A 24,081-nucleotide genomic window follows, 5' to 3' on the forward strand; every position below is an offset into this window, starting at 1 on the left:
AGACTCATTTGGCAGAGCACCACTCTGTGCTTCCCTAATGCTCCAAGCTAGGGCACACCAGGAGCTCTTCACACTCCTCCATCCTTGAGAATCTTTCCAACAGCCTCCCTGGGGGAGTGCTGGAGTCACAACCCCTTGAAGAGCTCAAAAAATGAGTAGATGTGGCACTTTGTGACACATGGGGGTATTTGGTCAAAGGTTGGGCTTGATCTTGGAAGTCTTTTTCAATCTTAATGATCCCATGATCCTACCCCAGGTCACCCACTCAAGTCTGTCCAGACAGCCAGACAACCTCAAAATGTACGTGGTAATTAGTAACCTTTGATGAACTCTGTCACTCCTGCACGAGGACGTTGTGCCCAGACAAAAAAAAAATGCTCCTGGTTTTCATTCAGAGGATCTCTGAGCTCCTGATACACAAAACCCCAACTATTTTTACTAAAATGCTTCAGAACTGGTTTTCAGCACTGTTCAGTGTCAGTGTGGATGGTTCTCCCTGTAAATCCCTCCCAGCCATGCCCTGCTGCCTTCCTCAGTGTTATTCTTGTACCCTGAGAGTCGATACCCTGCCAAGTGATATTTGTTTAAAATTCCCCAATGCACAAATTTGGCACCAAAACTGGACCAAAGGGCATCCCCCTGGTTACTGCAGCTGGGTGGAATCTTCCCACCTCAAAGTCCAAGATCTATTTACATCAGCTCACTTAAGCTGCAAAAACAGAATGAACTCTTCCTGCTAGGCTTGCCCAGACCAATAAATGCACTGGGGAGTGCAAAGCAGAAGTGCTGCACAAATTAATCAGCTGCTGAAGGCACAAGCAGGTTTCCAGCTTGTTTTAAAACTGATTCAGTGGGAGCTGACGTCAGTCCTCCCTCCCAAGTATGTGAGCCCTGAGACTGGAGTGTGATAAATGCTACCTGTAATGCCATCTGCTGTACAGGCTGCCCCAGCTCATCACTATTTATTTATTTAAGGGCTAATCTTGTGCTAGACCAAAATGCAGTTTATTTCAGCCTGGTTTGACTTTGTTTGGACTCTAATCCCAAATGCCTGTCCACTTGGACTTGTAAAGTGATCTGTCATAGGGCAAACCCTGTGTTAGCCCTGGAAAATGAAGTTCAAGACAGCACAGTTGGATTAAAAAGAAAACTGATGTGAGAAGGACCCAGCGAGGCTCCCCATGTGAGGAGTCAGAAATCACCAACAGGAATCACAGAATGGTTTGGAAGGGACCACAAAGATCATCTCATTCCACCCCCTGCCATGGGAAGGAACACTTTCCACCATCCCAGGTTGCTCCAGCCTGGCCTTGGACACTTCCAGGGATGGGCCAGTCACAGCTTCCATAATGCTTAAATGCACAAATGTAACTGAAACATTCATAGAGTACATCCCTGAACATGTTTCTGAATAAACAGGAATCTACTGCCTCTCAAATTGCTTCAATTTTCATTTTATAGGACCTCCCACATAAGGATCACCGTGCCCTTTTAAATTATTAATTAGCTGCTGTTGACAGGATAAATTAGATGGAGAACAAGCATTGTGTATTGATGTCCTGATCTTATCCTACACACTTGGAGTTGCTCTTTGGAACCTGTTTCAGAAGTCCAATACCAGGGTGAGTTTTGTGGTGGGGAGTTTTTCAAATGATTTTTCTTCGATGTCTTGCCCTTCTCTGCATGACAAAGGTGGGTTTTTTCCTATTACAGCAAGTATTTTAAGTGGATTTAGGTGAACTGTTGCTGTGAGTGAAGCCCTAAAAAAAAAAAGGTCAGGAGAAAACCAAGATTAATTCCATCCTACTTTGCTTTTGAACAGTTGCCCACTTCTATTCCATTTCAATGGTAGATGCAGTAAGAATTAATACCTCTTTATTCATCCAGCTCCTGCCCACATTCATCCAGGGTGCAATCTGTGCGTTCACATTTCAGTAAGGCTTGCTTTTCATCTTGGAGTCTGGTCCCCTGTGCACCATCAGCTTTGCCAAGTAATTCCTGATGTAAGAAGAATGTATTAAATTCTGTTTTCCCCTGTGCAATGCCATCAACTCTTTTTTACTGATTTTGGGCCAATTCCCTATTTTTTTTTTTAATGCGTGGCTTTCCAGGAGCTTTTCCCAAACCACCTTTGTGGGTTACACTTAGCCCACAACACCTGAACCGTTCCCGTGGCTCTGAGGGGGCACCGACCCCTCACCACCGCCGGGCTGTTCCTGAGGGCGCTGAGTGGCACAAGCGGCCGCCTGGCACCACCATATGCAGCGAGAACCCTGCGTGTGGCTTCTCCCCGAGGCTCCCCGCACTGGGGGGCGATGAGGGAGCCCGAGAGCGGCCGAACGAGCCGCAGACACCCAGGGCTGTGCCATCCCCTTGCCCGCCATGTTCGGGGTGCGGCCCTTCCCCTTCGCCCGCCAAGTCTCGCGAGAGGAGAGCGGGACTCGCCCTTCCCGCCATGCCCCGCGCGCCCTGGCAACGCGCCGTTGCTAAGGGCGGCCGCCATGGCGGCGCCGCCGCGGCTCGGGGCTTTCTTTGTCCTCATCCTCATCCTTCTCCTCCTGCCGCCGCCGCCGCTCCGGGCGGAAGAGCCGGCCGATACAAGTGATGCCGCACAGGCGCGGGTCCGCAGCGCGCCGGCCCCGGTCACGGACGGTGGGTGCCCTCCGTGCGCTGCGGGCACCGGCGGCGCTCCCCGGCTGAGGGAGCCCCGCTCGAGGCCTCCCTCGGGCGTTCGGTCCTTGGCCTCCCCTTCGCATTGCGGCCGCCCGGGGCTGGCGGGGATCTCTGGGGCTCTCTGCTCGGGCAGCTGCAGCCGAGGCCGCTCGGAGCCTCCTCAGGAGGGCTCAGCCAGCCCTGAGCAGGCCCCGGGCACGGACACCCAGAGCAGGGCATCCCACAGCCCTGAGGGTCCCTGGGCACGCTGATCCTGGCATGGACACCCAGAGCAGGGCATCTCACAGCCCTGAGGGTCCCTGGGCACGCTGATCCTGGCAGGGACACCCAGAGCAGGGCATCCCACAGCCCTGAGGGTCCCTGGGCACGCTGATCCTGGCACGGACACCCAGAGCAGGGCACCCCACAGCCCTGAGCACGCTGATCCTGGCAGGGACACCCAGAGCAGGGCACCCCACAGCCCTGAGGGTCCCTGGGCGCGCTGATCCTGGCAGAGACACCCAGAGCAGGGCATCCCACAGCCCTGAGCACGCTGATCCTGGCAGGGACACCCAGAGCAGGGCACCCCACAGCCCTGAGGGTCCCTGGGCGCGCTGATCCTGGCAGGGACACCCAGAGCAGGGCACCCCACAGCCCTGGGGGTCCCTGGGCGCGCTGATCCTGGCAGGGACACCCAGAGCAGGGCACCCCACAGCCCTGAGCACGCTGATCCTGGCATGGACACCCAGAGCAGGGCACCCCACAGCCCTGGGGGTCCCTGGGCGCGCTGATCCTGGCAGGGACACCCAGAGCAGGGCACCCCACAGCCCTGAGGGTCCCTGGGGTGGAGGGCAGGGGCTGCTGCCCACCCAGCCCTGCTCTGAGCTGGCACAGGAGGGCCCTGGATGTCCTTGGGGAGCTCCAGCACAGCCCAGGCTGGGTGCACGCTGTGCCCCAAGCACTGTGGATACATTGTCATAAATGCAGAGCTCACAAAGTTTGGTTACTGTGTTCTCAGAAGGTATTTCCCACTGTATAATTTGCTACACTTTTATGTCACTTTTATATCCTGCTGGTGTTGCCCTCAGCTGAGCTTTCCATGGGTTACTTGCCACGGGAAAGCCACCCCAGTGCAACCTCCTTAGGGAAAAGGGATTTAAATCCCTAATCTCACAAACATAACCCTGCAATCTAATCATCCATGTTTAAACTTCTCTGTTTACAGGGTGAGCTAAGGATCCAGGGCTAAGCTCAGCCAAGAGAACAGTCAGAGCTCCAGAGATTCCAGGAAATACCTGGATGCTGTTCAGGTGGTCAGAGAGCATCTATGGGGCCACAGGGAAACAGGCAGCAAAGTGAAATAAAGGAATTAGTAAAGAAAATATTCTTTGAATGTCTTTCTTATAAAACACTGGCCTTAATTTCCTCATTCTGTGCTATTCTTAAGTCTAGATTAATTATAGAACAGCAGCTCTCAAAAACAGTTCAGTAGAATAGTATCTGTTCTTTAAATCTATAAACTTGAAGACCTCAAAGAGTTTGAAGAATTTGCCAAGTGTATGTTACTGAGCCATTTACTGAATTATTAGCAATTACTCTCTCTGTGATTACAACATTTCACAGTATCTAAAAACAGACAGAAAAAACAGTTTCAAAGAAGTCATTTATGGTTGTTTTGGCACATAAGGGAAATGTATTCCTGGACCCTGAGCCATCCTCAAAATTTGTAAACATCTCTGCTCCTTCAAAATGTTTTATTTTTCTTCCCAATAAGCTGAAACAAGCAGATAAACACACCTTGTTTGTACCTCTTGTTTTTTTCCCTCTGCAAGGCTGAGCAGATTTTCACACCTCCAAAATCCCTATTGGGTTTTGTTTCTCAGGGAACAGTTTTTAGCACGGCTTGGTTTTGTCCACGTGCTCCAAATAAATCCGCTCAGCAGCAGAAAAGATTGTTTTTAAAAGAAAACAGGAATTTGGAGAGGGCTTTTGACCACAACCAAAGCCAGGGCGAGGTGACAAGTGTGCAGTGTCCCCTCTGCAGCTGTCGCTTCCCTCTCTGCTGCAGTTGCCAGGCTCTGTGTGTGCGACCTGCTGGTGGCACAGTGCGACACCAACTGCTGCTGTGACCCCGACTGCAGCGCCGAGGACTTCAGCCTCTTCACCACGTGCTCCATCCCCGTGGTCATGTGAGTGCAGAAACGACCAGAAAAGCACAAAATCCTTCTCCATTTGCTGCCTGTCCTCTCCTCTGAGCAGTTCTCTGCTGTCCTTCCCCCAGGCAGAGCACAAATCCAGCTCCCACCCAGTTCTCTCCCTCCCTTCCCTCTCTCCTCCTGTTTCCCTATGCTCCTCCCTGTGGGGATTTAGGTTTTGCTGCTTTTTTTGGGGGTAAGAATGATGAATCTTTAGACTTTGATCAATGCAATGTCTGGGAGTTAAGAAAACTGATCCCAAAGGACCAATCTGGCCACTGCTCTGCAGATCACCAGTTTTTATCAGTAAATTTATCAGTGACCTCTTTGATTACATTTATGATATCAGCTACACATTTAATCAGTTCAGAGCTTGCTGGAATAGTGTGAGCATTTTTCTGACCCTAATTTTACAACCTGCTCCCCCACTGCCACTTCACAAACAATAAAATGTAACATTATACCAAAAAAGTAAAGCCAAGAGTTGTTTCTTTGCTATTTAATCTGAAAACACCTTCACCCCAACTTCATCTTCTCAAAGAGGAGTTAAGAACACTCACTTCAAAATAATAATGTGCAAAAAAAATCTCTTGGTGACTTCTCAGAACAATAAGTGCAGCTTTTTCAACCCACCTTCTGTATAAATTATGCCAATCTGAGCACTGGGTTTATTCTTGGTGCTTTGGAATTTGAATTAGCAGTCATGCCAGACTGTGGTTTCTTATTGTTCTGGCACACAAAAGACTCCTGCTCCCCATTTATAGATATTTATATGGATCAGAAAGGTCTAATCAACACCCTCCTGAGTGACACTTTAATTGCCTCAGATGACTGTGCTGCCTTTGTCAGCTAGAAATGCCTCAAATGAAATTGTGTTCCTTTGCCCAAATTCTTTTGTGTAAAACACTTATTTTGCATGAAAAGCCAGGGGATTTCAGTGTCTGCAGGTGTTGTGGCTCTCATTATTTACATCAGAGTTTACCTACATTTGCATATTTGTGTTATTTTGGCTGATCCCAAGGCAGAGGCCGTGAGATCTCTGAAACAGAAGGGTTTGATTTATGGTGGGATCCTGTTGGCTTTGATTTATGATGGGATCCTATTAACAATGACTCACCTCATAGAAAAGCTTAACTCCAGGCTTCAAAATCTCTGAAAGTCATTTCACTTCTGCAGGGCCTGTCCTCAGCTGCTCTGTGCTGCTAAAAACCAGTTTCAGAGGGGTCATCAGCTGCTCTTTGTGGCATGTGGGGCACAGCAGAGCTGCCAGGCTCTGAGCTGGCACAACCTCACATTCTCCTGCAGCTCCTGGTGAGCCCATGGCACAGCCTTGAACACTCCTCCAAGACAGGCTGGGTTATTTCACCTCCTGTTCCTCACTCTGCCATTTCTTTCACATCATCTCAAGCAGGAATTCTTCCCATTCCCTGCTCAAATTGAATATTATTCCAACATCCACCAAACTGACCTGTTTTCCTGCTCTGAAATCCCATTGGGTTGTAGGAATGAAAGTGCTGCTGAGCTGTGTGTGGCCTCTGGTACAGCCCTGCATTTTTGGGGTCTCAACCATGTGGATCCCACCCAATTTAACATTTTCTCTCTCATATTGTCCCTGGTTTTCCCTCCCCCAGTCTGTTTCTTACCTTCCTTCACGTGGCTGCTCATAGTTTCCTCTGCTGAATAAAACATGTGGGAGAAGTCTCTATTATTTATTATTAAGCCCAGAGTATAAAACAATAGGAACCTTCTAAGGATGCATGATTGTTCTACAAATTATTAAATTTATAGAATTTGAATTTGTTAAATTCAGTAATTTCATGCTTTTCAATTTTTCTGGTGCTGCCTCAGTAGATTAAAAGAACTTTAAAATCTGGTCAGCACTAACTTCTAGTGGATTAATCATTTATTTTGTGTCTTTGCAGGGGTGACAGCCAGCTGTGTAGTCAGAAAGCTGCTGTGTATTCTCTTGATGTTGAAGCAAATCCACCAGAAAGGATATTTAAAATAATTGACCAAGTCAATCCCAGTATTTTCTGCATTCATGCTACAAACTGTAAGTAGAGTTGTAGGCAATGTTAAGCATTGTGGTGTTATTTTTTTTTGTAAGCTCTTTAGCTACTAGAAAAAACCTAAATTTAAAACTATTTTTATTTTATTAAACCTCTCAGGAAAGTGGTAATTCTGTCTGCTCACTGTCCTTATGTTATGATCCTTTCACTTGTGAAAACATGAAATTAAACATCTGGTACCCTTGGTCTTCTCTGTTGGAGAAAACAAAATAGTTTGGGGTTTTTTTTCTAAATAATTTAGCATCCTAAATAAATAATGCTTAAAATTGTCTCATTGTTACTAAGTATTGTTTCTGTATATTTTTTTCCTTAAATTATCTCCTTCTTTAAATATTTTATCAGATGAACAAGCCCTGTACTTCAAATCCCCTGAAATCCCAACTGCAGAAAATTTTGATGAGTTGCTTGACAAATTTGGAGGTGCAACTTTCAGTGCTGAGCCTGACAGCTGGAATTTGGATACAGATACTCAAAATCCCCCTGAGGCAAATGAAACTTCCAGATATGAGGTAAATTCTCTCTGATTCAATAGGAGGGAAATTATATTTGGTGCGATTAGTATTAAATTATTCCAGAAAGAAGAAATCAGCATTGTTTGCATCTGCTTTTAAATAATGCAGTTCTGCTGGAAGAAGCAAAATTTATATTGGTTGTTAAATATAGAAATGTAAAATAAGAAATTTAATGTTTTGTGTTTAGTTACTTAAAAAGTGAACTAGATTTTAAAGATCTTTGAAAAATAAGGATTTTTTTTTCCTGCTATTTTTTTTTCTGCTATTTTCAGCATAAAGCTTTAGCAGTGACTGAAAAATTGCTGCACAGAGCATTACTGTGAGATCCTGGGGAAATGAGTACTGATTTTATTCATGTTTGTTGTCAATAAAAATGGGCTGAACCACACCTGTGTACCTGACTGTGGATTTTCTTTGGCAGCATGGGGTTCCTGTCCAGACAGAGGATGCATTTCTGAGGCTGCCAAGTCCTGTTGTCTCTTCTTGGTGCTCTGATGCAAATCCTGCAGGTTGGAAAATGCACTTGAATCTCAATTTTTTGCTTTTTATTATTCTGCTCTTAGATTAGTCAGTCAGAAAGCTGGCACACTCCCCATGGAGAATTCAGCTAACAATTCATAAACAGATGATTTTTAAATCACTTCTGTTTCTCTGTTTTGTTTTGTTTTTTTAAGACATAGAATGGAAATTGTGTTGTATCTCTATTAAACATTCAAATTGAGATTGAAATCCCTGAAAAATCTTGTTAAAGGGTCGTTTATCCAACAGGAAAATGTCCTGTTTGGCATAAATGGTTTAACCAAGCAGCACAAGGGTGACACCCTGAGGGAGGAGGGGTTTGCTCCATGCCAGCCCTGCTGGGCAGCCTTGGCACCTTCCCTTTGCCCAGGGTTCCTCTCACAAGTCAGATTTGCAGGCTGAGCTCTGCATTTTAACCTCTCACACAATTTCCTGAAAATCTGCTGAGGTGGAGGTGAAAAAAACCCCCCAGCCAAACCCACACCTGCATTTCCCAAACCCCACTGTCACCATTAAATGTGGTCTCATAACAGTCAGGGTGGTGATTACAGGACTGAAGTCTCTTGTGAAAGAAAATTAAGAGATTCAAAAATTAAGTAATTTTCATGAAGGTTTTTCTACTTGTTAAGAAATAATAATTTTTCTCATAGCATTTTTTTGAGACTATAAAAAGTTTCATTCTTCAAAGCTCACATAAAATCTTATCTGCAATAGAGAAGACATTTACTTTCAATTTTGCTGGTACTTGTATTGTTTTTCATTTTGCTTTTCATAATTGCTCTTTCACTTCCTCCAGTAATACTTGATGACTTTTTTTTTCCAGGGTTTTTAGTAAACCAAGCCACAAAATGCATTAGATCAGTAAGTGTGGAAAAATGTGACAGCATTCAAGCACTTAGCATGTTGTTTTATATCAACTCCAGCATTTTGGCAGTAAGTATGATTTGAAACAGTTATATAGCTGAAATACTCATATTTTATCTCTTTTACATCTGCAGAATGAAGTAACTTCTGTTTGCTGAGGGATATTGTGTTTTATTTGGATTTTTAAATTGTGGGTTAGGAAGAAATGTCTCCCTGTACAGCAGATTTTATACAGAAAGCCTTTGGGAATGTTTTTACTTCAGGCTTTGGTAACAGAAGCACTTACTGTTCTCTACTTAGCAAAATATAAATAATATACTCAAAGATAAAATAAAAATAATAGTTTTGAAGAGCCAAGGCCATGGCACTGAGCTAGTGCAGTTTCTCGTTCCTGTGCATGTTCAGGCTTTTCCAAGAAGCCCATTTATCAGAACACAGAATTCTAAGAAATCTGAGTTTTAGAGTTGCTAAAACTTTGTACTGAAGGAAGAACCTGTCAGGTTTAATCCTGTGCATCTGCCCCTTTCCTCCAAGCCTCAGTTTTTGATAGTGGGGGCTGACACAGCTTTCTTTGTGTTCCCAAACACCATGACTGAGAGCAGGTTTCTTTGGATCCTGACTGCTAAAATCCAGTCTGGGGCTATTTTTCAAAGCTTTTCCTACTTTTTCATCCCTTTCTGACCTGGGGGATGATGCCTTCTGTACGAATAAATTCCCTGTAAGGATATTCAGGAAGACAAAAAAATCACTCATGAAAAAATGAAACTGAAATTCATCATACCTTAACCTGATGGCTCCTTCCAGAAGCTGAAGGTTGTAAAGAAACAGCAACCTCTTCACCATTAAAATTATTTTAATTTATGTAATTATTTAAATTCATTTAATTAGCAGTGAGTAACTGCTTAAAGACCCCTTCCAGGCTGCTCACAGATTGCAAAGCTCCCAAAGGCCAGGAAAGCCCACTAAGCACTTCACACCCTCACAGATGGGATCATTCTCCTGCTCCTTCAGGATCTCATTGAAATCAGCCAAGGATTGCTCCCAGATGTTGGCTTTTGATCTCCAGCTGTGGAAGAAGTGGAGAAAACCCTGCCTCAGAAGGGCTTTGAGTGTCTCCATGTCCTCCCAAAATTAGTTCTTGTTGGCTGCAGGACCAGAAAAGAGCAAGAGTGGCTCAGGCTGGGCTCCAGCAGCTGAGTGGGTTTGAGTTAAAGATGAATTCCCTTTCCTGACTGGAAAATCCATAACCCCTTGTCCCTGTGCTGCTTGCCAAGGCAATGGCTGAGCTTGGGAGGGGTCAGACTCTGCCCAGAGCACGCTGGGTGTCAGGAGGGATCAGCTGCAGGAACTGGAGAGGGCTGAGAAGCTGCTGGAGACGCTCTGTGGGAAGGGGAGGTGGGATGTGACAACAGCAAAGTGATGGCACTGGGGACAGGGCGGCCACAGGGCAGAGCTGGGGCCCTCCCAGTGCCAGCAGGTGGAGCTGCCGGCATGAAAACGGCAAACCAGTAACGGGGGGAGCCTTACTGGGAGCACTGGGACAGCCCATCCCAGGATCCCACCCTCCCTGCTGCACGGGCAGCTGCAGCGAGAACAAAGTTTGGGAACTGCTGCAGATAAACTCTGCTCTGTGCCCTGACCAGCAGATGCAGGGAGTGCTGGGGATTCCTGGGATGTCCCAGCAGGATCCTCACACTGGAGCTTCACACACACCCTGGGCAGTGAGTGAGGAGCTGCCACAGCAATGAGCCGGCCCTGCCTTTGCTGCTTCCCTCCTGAGGCAGCAGCGTGGCTGCAGTGATCTCTGAGTGACCTCCAGAGACACCATCCATCACCCCAGCCATGATAAACAGAACTTCAGGAGTGGTGCTCACTCCCAGCACTGTTCCCTGAAGGATGAGTGTAATCTTTACAGAGGTTTTTATTACCCAGCTCATTCTGATGGCTGGGCTGTACCTTGGGATGATGAATGTGTGACAAACTGTACCTGCAGCACCTTCAGCTCTGCAGCTCCCAGGAATGTGTTCCCTGCTGGGACAGGAATGAGTCACTGCTCTCAGTATCCCATCACAATTCTGCTGAATTTCTTCATGATCAGAGTCCAAGCCTTGGTCCCTTCCCAAAGATGTGACTCAAACATTCATTGGAAAGTCAGAAAAGTAAAACTTTTGACAAAATTCTGCTCCATGGGAGTATTTTTACCTGATTGATGACCTTGGTCTGACATTTCTGCCTTGCCATGAAATATTTTTGGTGGAAATTTTTTCAGTGGGGCAACTATATAACAAGAGAAATACTTGCTTCTCTTGTATTGGTTTGGAGACCATGAAACTATGGAACAGGACAATAGAAGCTCTTCCTTTCTTTGGGAAGCACAGCCTGGCAGGTTTCCTGAACTGGTGGTCTCTGAATAATTCTGTAAGTCAGAAGAAGGAGGGGATTGCATTGTGACAGTTCTTTTCACTTCCTGGGTACTCTGGTTTATATCCAATTAACTCCATAACATAAAAGTTATTGTTATGAGAGAGAGTTAAATAGACAAAGCCTTTCCTGCTTTACTTGACTGCTACATGCAATAGGTCAGATCTCTGCTACTGCTTTAATTTGTCCTTTTATTCTCCCTCAGGTGCCCAAATCAAATCAGATGGTAAGTATCCTTCTAAATTACTTGGAAGAGCTGTGGGCAAAATTCTTATTAAGTTACAGTCAGTGGGAATTTTTCACTGATTGATCTTTACATTTAAAAAATTACATCATTTGCTATCAGTAATGATACTTAGCAACTCCAAGATAAAATACTGCCTGCAAATACTCAAGCCTGATACATTCCTTTCACATAAAACTCCCTATTTTCAAGAAAAATCTCTTTTTTATTTATACCCAGACCCTTTGGTTGAGCTTCAGCAGCACTTGTAACACAGCAGTTGTTCAGAGAATGACTGCATGCTGTTGCTGTGGAACAGAACCAGGAAAGGTCACAAATATAATAACACAGAAAAAGCCAAAATTAATTATACCCAGTGTTCAGAGCTGACATGGGTCTGTTTTTCAGGTGAACATCACTGTCCAGTCCATAGTTGTCCAGTCTGTGAATGGAATGAGGACTTTACTGAGCAGCAGTGAAGCCCTGAGGCTCCCCATGGTTTTGGATGAGCTGTGCATCAATGCAGTGCTTGGGGTAGGTCTGGCAGCCTTTTCCTCCTCAGAGCTGATGGAAAGCATCAAATCACTTCTGATTCTCAAACTGCAAAGCAGGCAGGAGGCCTTGCACTTTCCATTTTTGTGACATCTCCTGAGTAAATGTCATGGGAGAAACACTGATTTTGGGTAAAAGGGATATAATAATAATTATTATTATATAAATTATAATTAAAATATTATTATAAAATAATAATTCTGTGCAATATAACATGGAGCCAGGCTGAAATCCTGGTGTTACTTCTGTGTTTGTGGCAAAACAGGCAATGACATGAATTTGGAATTTAATTTATGCTTGGGATAAAATTATTTCAGGAGCACTAATGACAGAGAGAGGAATAGATGCTGCACATCATCTTTTAAAGTTGTGTCTGTGCTTAGGTTTAGCAAGAAGTCAGTTGTGAAGAGGCTCCAGCTTCTACAGGATAAAATCCATCCCCACCCTGGAGCTGAGTTTCTTAAGCAAGGAAGAAAGAAAATACTTGCATGGTTAAATTATTTTTTTTTTCTAGTTTCTCTTATGTATTTCTTCAAATTAATATCTAAAATGTTTAATTTTCAGGTGAATTATCACATTACCCACACAGACACAGGAGAAATAATAGAAGCTGCTGCAGCTTTTGTCTTGGGGGCAATTAGCAGAGAAGCACTTTCAATAGAGCAGAGCTTTGAAATCAGCTTCACTCAGGTAACTGTGGAGATGTCATGGGTGACTTGGTAAAAGACATTTAATTACAAAACTTATTAAACTTGAATCAGAACAATTGTTAGCAGCAAGGTAAAGCAGAACTTGCCCTGGATGCCCAGATGAGGCAGCATTTCAGAGCTGGGCAATGGAGGCCTCCAAAATCTGGCACATTTATGGGCCCCAGCTTGTGACTGTAACAGAGAAAGCAAAGCCTCACTTACAGTTTTGTCCTCATCACTCAAGGCAGGTCATAATCCTAAAATAACTGAAATATTTCTGTGTTTTCCAACCATTTCAGTGCAGGATAAGAACTAATGCTGTGTTTGCATTGCAGGAGAACACACAGCCAGTTCCTCTGAGTGGCAATCCTGGCTATGTTGTTGGGCTGCCTGTCAGAGCAGGATTCCAGCCTCAAGGATATCCTTCCCCTGCTGCATTTCTGTTTGCTTCACTTGCTCTGGTCCAGCCTCACAAACCCTTTCTAGCACGGACATCTATGAAATACATTTGTTCTCTTCCAAAAATAAAAATGTGCTTTTCTGGCTGTGTTTGAGGAGGGAATGACTCAGTCCTGACTGCAATCTCCTGGGACTGTACTGAGGTACATTTAAGCCTCCATTGCACACCCTGGTGCTTTTTCACACTGGGAGAGGAATCTGGAGCCATTATAGCATTTGCAGCTATATTTTAAGGATATGATTAAGAATTCTTTTTTTGTCCTGATATCCATCAAGCATTTAATTTCCCTTAACTGTGTGTTACATCTGGCATCATTCAGAGTAGTAACAAACACAGCCAGCTCACCATTCTGCACAGCACATCCACCCAGGACTGCCTGGCAGCACAGGGAGCCAGAGCCCCAGTATTATTTGGTTATAACATGATATCAGGCTGTAAGTTACGGTAAGAAATTATTAATTTTTTAAAATTTAATGCTTTTAACCCTCTGACATCCCTTTCCCTTAGGCTCTGTTCAGGTCCTGGGCCATTTATACAGCTAGAGGAATATTGAGAATGGAGTATTTAATTATAAAAAATGTCATTTAATTAACAATGGTCTTTCACTTGGAAAGATTGTGTACATTAGCAACTGTAGCCAGAAGGCTTGAACAGAGCAGAGAGCAAGGAGAAATGATGACTGTGCCAAACCAATGGATTTTGCTCTAACTTATCTTTTTTTTTTTTGTTTTCTGGAAGAATTACAGCAGCTATGAAATGCCAGCCTTTGGCTCAGACCCTCCTTGATGTGCTGAAGGGCCAAAGCTTTCCTGAGTATGTGGCCTCATTTGGGAATTCTCAAGCCCAGGATGTGCTTGACTGGGTGCCAATAACTCAGCTCCACATCTCAGAACAGGTGAAGTTCAACCACTCCCACCCCTCCACCCTCACGAGATCTGTGCCTGTGCTGCAGCAGCAGCTCAGCTTCACACCCTAAAAATGCAGGAACCAACTGGAGGAGAAAATGGGGCTGGGAATGCAGAAATAAGCTGGAAGAAACTCATGGAATATTCACAGAGAGTTTCATTCTTGCTGTAGAAGTTATATTTAATCAAGCTGGTATCCAGGCACCTCAGCTGTGGATCAGGGCAATGTATTGGGTAGAAAATGAGCTGTTTAAACATTGGTTGGAATGTTGTTCTTCTAAGGATGAAGCACCAGGGGTGACAGAGGGAAGGAACAGAATCAGGGTTTCCCCTCCTAATCAAGGCCAGGGTAAGAGAGAGATAAGCACAATATCACAATATAAAACAGTGGATGGTCTCTTGCATGCTTCTGCAACAAAAGAGTGAATGGTTTCTGTAGCCAGAAGTGTGAGAGTTCAAGGAGAAGTGCCTAAAAATATTTAACATTGTAGCCTTCAAAATTCTGCCCTGGCAGAGTTCAGGGTTTTTGTCCTGCCCAGCAACAGTGCAGGGTCCATCTGCTCTGGTAAGCTCCTCAGTGAGCTTTGTGGGGACATTCTACCCTTTTAACAACATGAATAATTAATTACTGTGATGGTTTCTACATAAGGCAGAGAATGAGATGATTTCTCACACTTTGCAGAGCTCATGCCAAATACCTGTGTCACTGGGAATAGAAATAAAGTGGACTAAATATGGATCCCTGGTCAATCCCCAAGCCAGGATAGTGAATGTTACAGCCACAATCACTAGCACCACACTGAAGCAGGTATGTAATTAAATTACAGGATTTAAGATAAAACAAGTGGCTTGTTTTCCTTGGGTATCAGCTGTGTGACAATGAGCCAGATAATCTCATTATCTAAAGGCAGCACTTCACATTAGAATGTATTTACACCCAGCAGTTCTCTTCCAGCTCAAACACAGCTGTGGGCTCCTTGCCAAAACACACTTCAATAAAAATCTATATAGCATTTATGGAAAGAAACATGGAACTACATAGAAAAAGGGGGGGAAAAAGCCTTTTTAGCAAATATAACCCAGACCAAATAAATGATTGTACAAATAGAAAACTGAAACTAAGTCCTGTTTGTCTTTTCATTGCAGCTGCCCTCAGGAAGGGAAAGGATTATTCCTGTAACAAGTTCTGTGGTTTTCACTGACATTTCTTCACCTGCAGAGCCAAGCTACAAAGCTTGGCCCACCATTAACATCAAGTTACCCTTTGACTTTTTCTATCCCTTTGTCTAAGGTAAGTATGAATAAAAAACCCAAATTTCTGCTTTATTTTATTTTTAGTCCATTGTTTATCCTGTGACTATGATGGGCCATAATTTTTTTCTAAGTTGTAGATGCTGGGCTAAATTAGGCCAAGAGAGGAAGGGTGAGACCTTGTGAGGGTTCTCAGAAGGTTTAGGGTGAAGAAACCCCCATGAAGTGGAAAGTCCCCAGTTATAACTGTGCAGAGAGGACAAAGGTTCCAGTTTGAGCTTGCTGGTGGCTCTGGCCCAGCCCCAGCCTGGCCAGCAGAGCCAGGAGGGGAAGGGAAGAGCACAGGAACACACAGGGAAAGCAAGTTCATTATCCCACAAACAGCAGAGCTAAATTGCTAATTAAACTCATCATGTGCTATTAGATAAGGCCTCTGCTTTATCTCCTTGCAGAGATGAATAAGCCACATATTTCTGGCTATTTTCCCCACACCACTAATTAATTACCTTTTTTTAAAAACCTGAACAGTTGAGTTGTGGTTTCAGTGACCCCTCCAGCTGAGTGGGGCTGGAATCCATGGGAGGCACCTGCTGCAGTCACCATCTCTCAGATTTCCCACTTCTTAAACCTCACTCCTCAGCTCTCAAACAGCCTCTCCACAGGGACACTGGTACCTGAAAAAATTCAAACACCAGCCTGGCCCTTTAGAATTTGCTTTTTTATGGCTTTTCTGGAGTCTGACTGTTCCCAGCAGTGCACTCACCTACATCTGTTCTTACACATTACAGTTCTTTTGATCCATGGATTTATGAGCTGTGGGAACAAAGAACTTTGCAGCCCCATGGGCTGTGAGGGAACAGGAGTGAAAAGGGAAGAGGAGATGAGGAAATGCAGAATCAGAACTGGGATCTGCTGCTGGAACAAGGCATTGTTTGACGTAAGATGGCACATGTTTGCCTCTATTTTGGGGCTGATTTCTTTGTCAGGGAAAGGAGTGGTGTGTTGGTGTTTCTGAAATGAATGTTATATAAATAACAAAGTGGCACAAGCAGCAACAGAAATGAGGAAACTACCAACAGTGTGAAAAGAATGGTTGGCAAAGAGATGTATTGATGATGAGCAGGCAGCTGGTGGAGAAGAAATTACCTTTTCAGTCTGGGTTGTTATCATTTGTACTGCAAGTTTGCTGCAAATAAAGAATGTTATCACAAAAAAAATTATTTAAAATAAGTGGTACTTTTCTGGATGTATAGATGTGTCTTTATTAAATTATTTTTCAGTTTTGACTGTACAACTGTACAAGAATGGGAAAAAAAATTACTGTTTACAGGGACTATGTGTGATTAATTTTCCAGTAGAACTATTTTTGCCATCCCAAGGTCTGATTAAAGCGGGGTCAAATAGAAAATGTTTATAGAAAACACAATACAAGAGGAAGCAAAGAGACAGAAAACCTTTCAGGTCAAGCTGGCAGATTCCAACACTGCAATCTTCAAGCAGAATTCCCACCTTGGAAGACTGGCCTCTTATTTTTGCTGGCTGAGGAGTCCATACTGTTTCAATATGTTATTCAGCCTCTCGATTTCTTGCTCCTGTAGGAGGCAAAATTCAAATGAAACTTCCCAGGGACCTTCCCACTGCTATAATGTATCTCTTGCTGCAGGAAAACAGCACGGCCTGGCCAGAAGAAGTAGGACAGAGGTAGGGACATCATTCCTGTGAGGAGGAGCAGCCCAGGGAGGCACGGGCAGGGCTGTGCTGCTTCAGCCCAGCTCACCCCACACTTTCCCATGAGGAAACCAAGCCAGCAGTGCCAACCTTGCACAAGGATCACTATTAGCAGGTAAACCCAAATTAAAAGTGTTTTTTTTACCTTCTCCAAACAGCTGTGCTCCAGTTGTTCCACCCTCGTGGCAAGTTTCAGGTTTGCTTGCTTTAACTTGGACACTTGTTGCTCCGAGCGGGTCTTCACGGATAAAATGATTCCTGTGGAGCAATTCACAGGGGGTTTGCTTTACATTGTAAAACAGCCACCAGCAGGAATTCACAGCACACAGGCTCTGTGCTCAAGGAGTTAAACGTGTTCCTCTCCAGCTCAGCTTCTGTCATCTTCAACCACCCTTCCCAAGTGCTTTCCTTAATGAGGAAGGGTTTTAAATCAGCCACCGGAGGGATTCAGATACTGATAGTCTGCTGGGGAGAGGCAGCCTGGCCTCAGAGCTGAATTAACCACTCTGACTGTCACTCAATCCCTGAATTTGCTCCCTTGGCAGAGCCCTGGGGTGCAGCTGGGGCCAGCTCTGCTGTGTTTTAGCAGTTTTAGGTGTGACAGCAGAGCAAGGCCTGGGCCACAGGGCTCCTCCAGCCCCTGGGCTGATCACTCCGGCCTGGCACAACAGGACATCCTCAGGTCCACAGGGCTGTGGCTTCACCTTGCTCAGCTGCAGTGAGAGCAGGCAGTGTCTCCTCATGGCAGAGGTGTCACTTTTCTATAACCACCATTTGGTGATCCCATGTCAACTCAGCCCCCACACTGAAGGCAGTTTCTTCCCACAAAGATAAAACAAAGCAGCTCGATGAGAGCTTGAAGAACATCACGTTCTCCCTCCCTTCACAGCTCCTCTGGGTCATGGCTGATTCCAGAGCTCCAGGCACCCTTTGGGCTCTGGGGGTTCAGCTCTCCCAGGACAAAGCAGCGCTGCTGCTCATTTGCATTGATAACATCGGCAGGAACCGTGCCCAGGCACTGACACCCAACACCCCAGCGTGGGGCAGATTCCCTTTGTCCCTTTTTGCTGCCAGCAGGTGGACATTGCAGAAAGCTTGGCAGGGAGCCTGGAGCACCTGAGGATGAGGGGATTTACCCATAATTGCAGTCCTGGCTTTCTGCTGTGCTGTGAGGCTGCCGTGGTTCCCACAGCCCCACACAAATCCGGTTTCTCTCTGACTTTCACTCTGAACTAAGGAAAGCCACAAGCTGCTCTCACATCTCTCTTCTCTCTGGCACCCAACCAAGCACCCTCTCCCCATTGAAAGGGGCTGAGGACAGTGGGCACAGCCCCAGCAATCCCCTCTTCTGATCCCAGCTGTCTCAAATATGGAGCACCCACCAAAAGTGACACAGGACAGACCTTGAGCTGAGGTTTCACGCAGGAATCTGAAATCATTCATTGTCATATTCTTTGGAATCCCAAATTTCCTTCCTCAAGAAGGAAGAAAAGGTTTGCAGCTATGCTTGTTTCAGCTATATCCAAATTTACACCTATTTGCAACAGTTACAGCAGTGAAGTCACTAAAGGCTGATTTTGGGACATTTTCTATTTCTCTTTTTATGGCAAGCCCTTTGAATTCAAGCAAGAAAGATCTAGAGTAAGATCAGGACATTCCCTGCAGCATCCCTGGAGGGGATAATGGAGTCACAACAGAACAGAGCACTAAAACCTACTCTGCTGTAGCAGCAAATTCAGGAAGACAGGGGCTCCCCTGCCAAAAGGATCCTACAATGGAAATTCAGAACATGAGCCATCCCTTTGCAGGAGAGGGGTCCAAGAACAGATTATGGGGTTTTTTAGGGGGAACATGCCTGGCTGCCATGCACCTGAGGCATCATACCAACACAAGCAGCAGATTGTCACTGCTCCAAAAAAATTGCAGCTTGATTAAAGTTCCACACAGAGAGAACTCTGAGTTTGCTGGGAGAGCAGAACCCCTAGGGTTGGGTTTGAGGAACGAACAAAGCCCAGATGATTCAGGGAGGTTTGGCAAGCACAGCCCAGCCCTGCACCCACCGTTGATGATCCGGGCCACCCTCCAGAGGCGCAGCAGGATCAGGAGCCCCACGGCCTCGAACTCGTGCTCGTGGAAGATGAGGACGATGTCCATGATGAAGGACACGACGACAACGATCCCATCCAGCACCTCGAACTTGTGTTGGAAGAACTCCCGGCGGTAGACAAAGACTTTAAACCCCACCTCTACCAGGAAAATGGTTAAAATGGACAGGGAGAGGTAGTGGAAAACCTGGAAAAGAGTACAAGTTTAAGGCAGGAAGCCCTGCAGAGTGCACACAGGCAGAGCAGGCTGGAAAGGCTCTGCTGCTTGAGGGCACCTCTGGTTTGGCTCTACAGGGAGAAGGGCTCAGGACTTTTCTTCCACAACCACTGGCTCAGCAAGGCTGGAAGTCCAGGTCCTGCCTTGCCCAGCTTATTCAGGAGGGACACCAAAGGGAGGGAACTGCTGTTCATGTTGACACTTCCCCACATTTTACCTTTGGGGTTATATTGTATCTGTCCGGAAGGATGATTTTCAAATCCATAAGCAATTCCCCAAGAACCAACAAGGCATCCAGGATCACCAAGCAGACAACCCCAATCTGTTGGAGGAGAAGAACCAACATGAATCCCATGCCAGCACAGACAGAGGAGCGAGAGGAGCCAATGTAGCCCTTCAGACAAACACAACCCAGTGCCCACAGCCCTGATTTGACTGGTTGTGTTTCACGGAGCTTTCCATTGCTCCCACTCCTTCTGCCCCAAATGGTGAGTTATTCCACATGGAACCACCTGGCTTCCCACCAGACCCTGCTTGGTGTGGGGGGCTCAGGGAGCAGGAGGAGAGCACGTGCCAGAGCTGTGGTGATTGTGCACTGGGGCTTGTCTCCTCTCAGGGGATGTCTGCACCTGCAGCAGAGCTGCTCTGTTCTGACAGGACAGCTCAGCTCAGCAGCAGCTGCTGCTCTTTGCACTGTGGGGTTCATGACCTCAGTGCTCTCCCTGAGCTCAGTCCCACAGCAGCTCTGCTGTCACAAGTGCCCTCGGCCTGGGTTTGTTCTGCCTCACCTGAAACCTGTGAGAGCTGAAGACCTTTTTCATCATGTACTGGAAGGAGATGTTTCTCCTGGGGGGCTCCAGCTTGATCTCTCCATCTGGCTGCTTCTCCCCAGTCTCCTCCTCCTCCTCCCATTTCCGATAGTCGTTGCTCCATTGCACGGGGTCATCGCCCACCACCGTGAAGTGCTTCAGGTACTTGGCCATGGCTCTGGATCAAGCTGGCATCACCCTGCCAACGTCTGAGGGACAAGAGCAGAGTGTCACCTCCCCATTTGGGGCTGACCAAGGATGCCAAATCTTGCTTTTCTCACCCAGTGAGGGTGATAAGAGCGTGACATTCCGACACGGCTGGCTGACGGGAAGTTGCTTCATGGTGATACCACTGGTTTTGCATCACCTCCCCCGGCACCACGCACAGCCCCTGCTGCCTTCCCAGTTCTGTTTGCGCCCCGCCGTGCTGCTCTACAACAAGGGACTTCCTCACAAGGTATTTCCAAACTTCTCCAAACAAAGCATTGATTACAGAAGCAAGAAGCTCCAGCCCTTATCTGGCACCTCGTGATGGAGGTGGGGGCAGCTGCCCTTGTTTCTAACACTGATCTAGGGAAGCTGTTGGTCAAGCTGACCCCAGCATCCTCACCCGCCAGCCACACTGCCAAGATGAGGAACAGCCATAATTTCCCTCCATTAACACCAACGACACCCTGTCATCTCAGCCTTTGCAGGCAAATTAAGCAGGTGATGCCCACATTCCAACCTGGCAGGTGGGTGACATTGTCCTCCCCATCTCCTCAGTCCAGAGCTGACCTCACCCTTGGGCATCCCGGCTTCAGCCCATCCCTGTGGGTACCCAGTGAGGGGCAGGACCATCAAACCAAACTCCTGATGGAGGCCACACTCCAGCAATGAAAACCGTATGAGTGAAACTCTGAGCTGGCTGGAAGAGCAGGGGCCTGCAGATGGGCTGCGTGGTTGGCTGCAGCAGAGGCTCGTGTGTTCTTATCACAACCCCGCCAGCCTCCCTTCCTCTTTGGGCAGCCCTGCAGCCCCGGCCCACAAACCCTCCGAGATCCGCTCCTGCCGCCAGCACGTCCCCATCCCGTTCTGCGGGTACCCATCCCTGCCAGAGCCGCCGGGGAGCTCAGCACCAGCCTCCCTTGGTCCCCGGTGCCACCACAGGTCCGCCCGTGCCCCTGGGCTACTCCCCTTCTCCTCGACCCGGTGAGCTCCGCTCCCAGCTCCGGCCGCCCATCACCTGCCGGGAGGAGGGAGCCGGTCCCACGGTGCCGTCACAGGGGCAGCACCTTCGTTCGGAGCCCTCGGGGAGCAGCCCCGGGCACGGAGCCCCCTGCCCCGTGCGGGACGGCCTCGGGGCTGCCGTGGGGCCCGGGGCCGCCGGCGGACGGAGCATCCAGGACCCCGGGGCTTCCCAACCTCCCCCGGACCCAGCACCGACCGGAGCGGCCACGGCGTCGCCCAGAGCAGACGGAGCCCAGGGCCGCGGCGGACCCCTGAGGAGAAGGACGTGGCAGCCCCGGGAGGGTCCCGCTGTCACCCCCCACCGCAGCCCGCACCCACCGCGCCGAGCCCCGGGAGCCTCCCGGCCGCCCCCGCTGCCCCGGTACCGTGCGCGTCCCGGCTGCGCCCGCCGCCCGCCGCCGCCGCGGGGCCTCCCCCGGCCCGGCCCCGCCTCCCCCCGGCCAGGGGCGGCCCCGCCGCCTCCTCCCCACCTCGCCCCGGCGGGTCCCCGAGCCAGGCCCCCTTCCAACCCGACATTTCCCATCTCCATTTCCGCAGCCTTCTTTCTCCAGGCTGCCCGCACTCCGTCCCTCCGAAACAGGACAGGCCGGATGGAGTTGAAACTTTTTTATCCTATTGTTTTTAAACTTTTTCCCCCATCACAGGAAACAACGAGCAAAGAGATCCAGGAGAGTCGCGAATTTAAAGTGTGACTCTGCCGATCCCAGAGAGAGCTGCTGAGCACGGACACAGAATAGTCCCATGGAGTCGGTGGAGGTCCAGGGATCAATGTGGGCTGTAAGATCCAGGCATCAGGCCTGGATTAATCTGCCTCCTTTTATAAGCTTGTGTTTTGTCACAGCCTCTTCATGTTTAGCGTTCCCCTCAATCTCCCAAACACAACTTTTGGGAAGTTCTCAGAAAAATTCAGCTGTGAAAAGCACTTGGGACCCATCTCTATGGCACCTCTGCTGGGACAAACTGGAAATATTCCTAATTTTCTCCAAGGAATAAACATCTCTCCAGTTCTTCAATTCTAAAACCCAAAGGTATTTCTTTCTTTGAAAGGATTTCCTTCTAGAGAGTGTTTAAAACTTTTCCTGCAACTGAAATATTTCCTAGCACCTCATCCCAGAGCACACATCCCTGTTCTCCTTCCCAGAGCGATGGGGAATGAGCACAGGTGACACCCTTGTGCAGCTGCAAACCCCCATCCCAAACCAGCGACTCACAGAGCTCTGGAGCGGGACAGCAAAGCCACACGGACCCATGGCAGGCAGGGTTAGCCTGGGGCTTCACAGTGAATTTGGGCATTTTGGTTTCAGCTGAGTCCAGTAAACGTTAATCAGGTAATGGGGGAAGATCTGCACCTGAGAGCTCATCAGATCCAGCCCCTTCTGGGTGAGGACTGTGGGGTTTAGGGAGAAAACCCCCACCATGAGGGGTGTGTGCATAAAATCCCTGTTCCCCTGAGGCCTGAGCTCTGCTGGACCAGGTCCTGATGCTCCAAGGAAAATTGATGTGTTGTTGTTGAAGTCAGCCTGCCTTGGAGCTGAACTCCACAACAGCCCTGACACATCCAAAGCAAACCAGCAACAGGCAAAAATGACCTGTGTGGAAAACCAGCCTTTCCACAGCTGGGTGGCAAGGACAGACTTCACCCTGGAGAAACCAGAGAAACACCCCAGTGCCTCGAGGGCACCCAACATCAGAGGGCCTCAGATTTCACCATGCTTTCCAGGGCACACAACAGGGATTGAAAAGAATTTGGATTTACCACAATTTCCTGCTACCTGGTGTGGAGACCTCTGGCACAGCCCAGTGCCCCTCCCCACCCAATCCATTCTTTGCACCATTCACAGAGCTCTGGGCCAGCAGGAATTGGTGTTGGGCTGTGGGGACACAGGCCTTGGGAGGCTCACAGCTGCTCCAGCCATTCCTTGTGTCAGCTAGATATTCCTGCAAGTATCATTATGGAAAAACAATCAGCAATCAGCATCTACTCCTTCCCTCTTCCTCCAGTGATCAAAACAACTCAACCCCAACTAATGGACATAAAAATGTGCCCAAGCTGTTGGTTACAACTCACAGCAGGAGCAGCCCCTTCCCTTCCCTCCCCTCCCAGGGATCCTGAGGAATGACCCAACCCCAGGGAATGCAGCCAGGCAGAGAACACAGCCCAGAATAGGCACCTGTGTCACCGAAACTGTTTGGGGAGAGAAGAAAACAAGTCATGGAGGACAAAGCTGTGGCAGGGCCAGCGAGGAGAGGTGACAGTGACCCAACACTGTTCCACCTGTGCTGTCACCCACAACAGCAATAACAGATATGCAGGGTGTTGGACAAGGAGGGAGAAAAATTATAGAGCTATAAAGGAAACCACAAATGTGATTCAAAGGGTGAAAGTAAGTTTGTGAGAAAGCCTTACCAGGTAATCTGTGACATCTGATCTAGCAAGCTCAGCAGAAGTAGTTAGAGGTTTTTGATTAATTAGCTGTAGAGGGAAGGGAAAAATGTCTTCAGAGTAGGAAAATGGCTCTTTGATTCAGAGAACTACATTGAAAAAATAAGGTCAATGGTTGCAAACTGCCCAGAAAAAGCATTTGTGGCAAACAAGTCCCACTCACTGCAGAGGTGGAGGGGAATTCAGGGGGACACCAGGGCAGAGCTGGGCATTCCAGTGACAAACTTGTTCCTCAGC

At 47.4% G+C, this 24,081-nt stretch overlaps 2 protein-coding genes across 3 annotated transcripts; one reads left to right on the forward strand and one right to left on the reverse strand.

Moving 5' to 3' along the window:
• The first annotated feature begins 2,496 nt into the window (after positions 1-2,496).
• On the forward strand, positions 2,497-16,529 carry TCTN1 (tectonic family member 1). 2 transcript variants are annotated; one of them, XM_058036843.1, is made up of 15 exons: positions 2,497-2,652; positions 4,721-4,841; positions 6,770-6,900; positions 7,259-7,425; positions 7,850-7,937; positions 8,771-8,880; positions 11,438-11,458; positions 11,864-11,989; positions 12,572-12,697; positions 13,032-13,114; positions 13,460-13,600; positions 13,895-14,051; positions 14,744-14,869; positions 15,208-15,352; positions 16,101-16,529. In XM_058036843.1, the coding sequence occupies exons 1-14, from the start codon at positions 2,502-2,504 to the stop codon at positions 15,349-15,351; spliced, it is 1,692 nt and encodes a 563-aa protein (XP_057892826.1). In that variant the 5' UTR covers positions 2,497-2,501; the 3' UTR covers position 15,352; positions 16,101-16,529. The 2 variants fall into 2 exon arrangements, with proteins under 2 accessions (XP_057892826.1, XP_057892827.1); XM_058036844.1 differs by lacking the exon at positions 11,864-11,989.
• A 29-nt stretch (positions 16,530-16,558) lies between these two features.
• Positions 16,559-21,806, reverse strand: HVCN1 (hydrogen voltage gated channel 1). Its single transcript, XM_058036845.1, has 6 exons — positions 21,767-21,806; positions 20,151-20,380; positions 19,580-19,684; positions 19,101-19,332; positions 17,186-17,298; positions 16,559-16,904 (listed from the first exon to the last, which is right to left on the reverse strand). The coding sequence occupies exons 2-6, from the start codon at positions 20,343-20,345 to the stop codon at positions 16,839-16,841; spliced, it is 711 nt and encodes a 236-aa protein (XP_057892828.1). The 5' UTR covers positions 20,346-20,380; positions 21,767-21,806; the 3' UTR covers positions 16,559-16,838.
• Positions 21,807-24,081: the final 2,275 nt, after the last annotated feature.

Source organism: Melospiza georgiana, chromosome 18 (genome assembly GCF_028018845.1).
Source record: "Melospiza georgiana isolate bMelGeo1 chromosome 18, bMelGeo1.pri, whole genome shotgun sequence".
Lineage (NCBI taxonomy): Eukaryota > Metazoa > Chordata > Aves > Passeriformes > Passerellidae > Melospiza > Melospiza georgiana.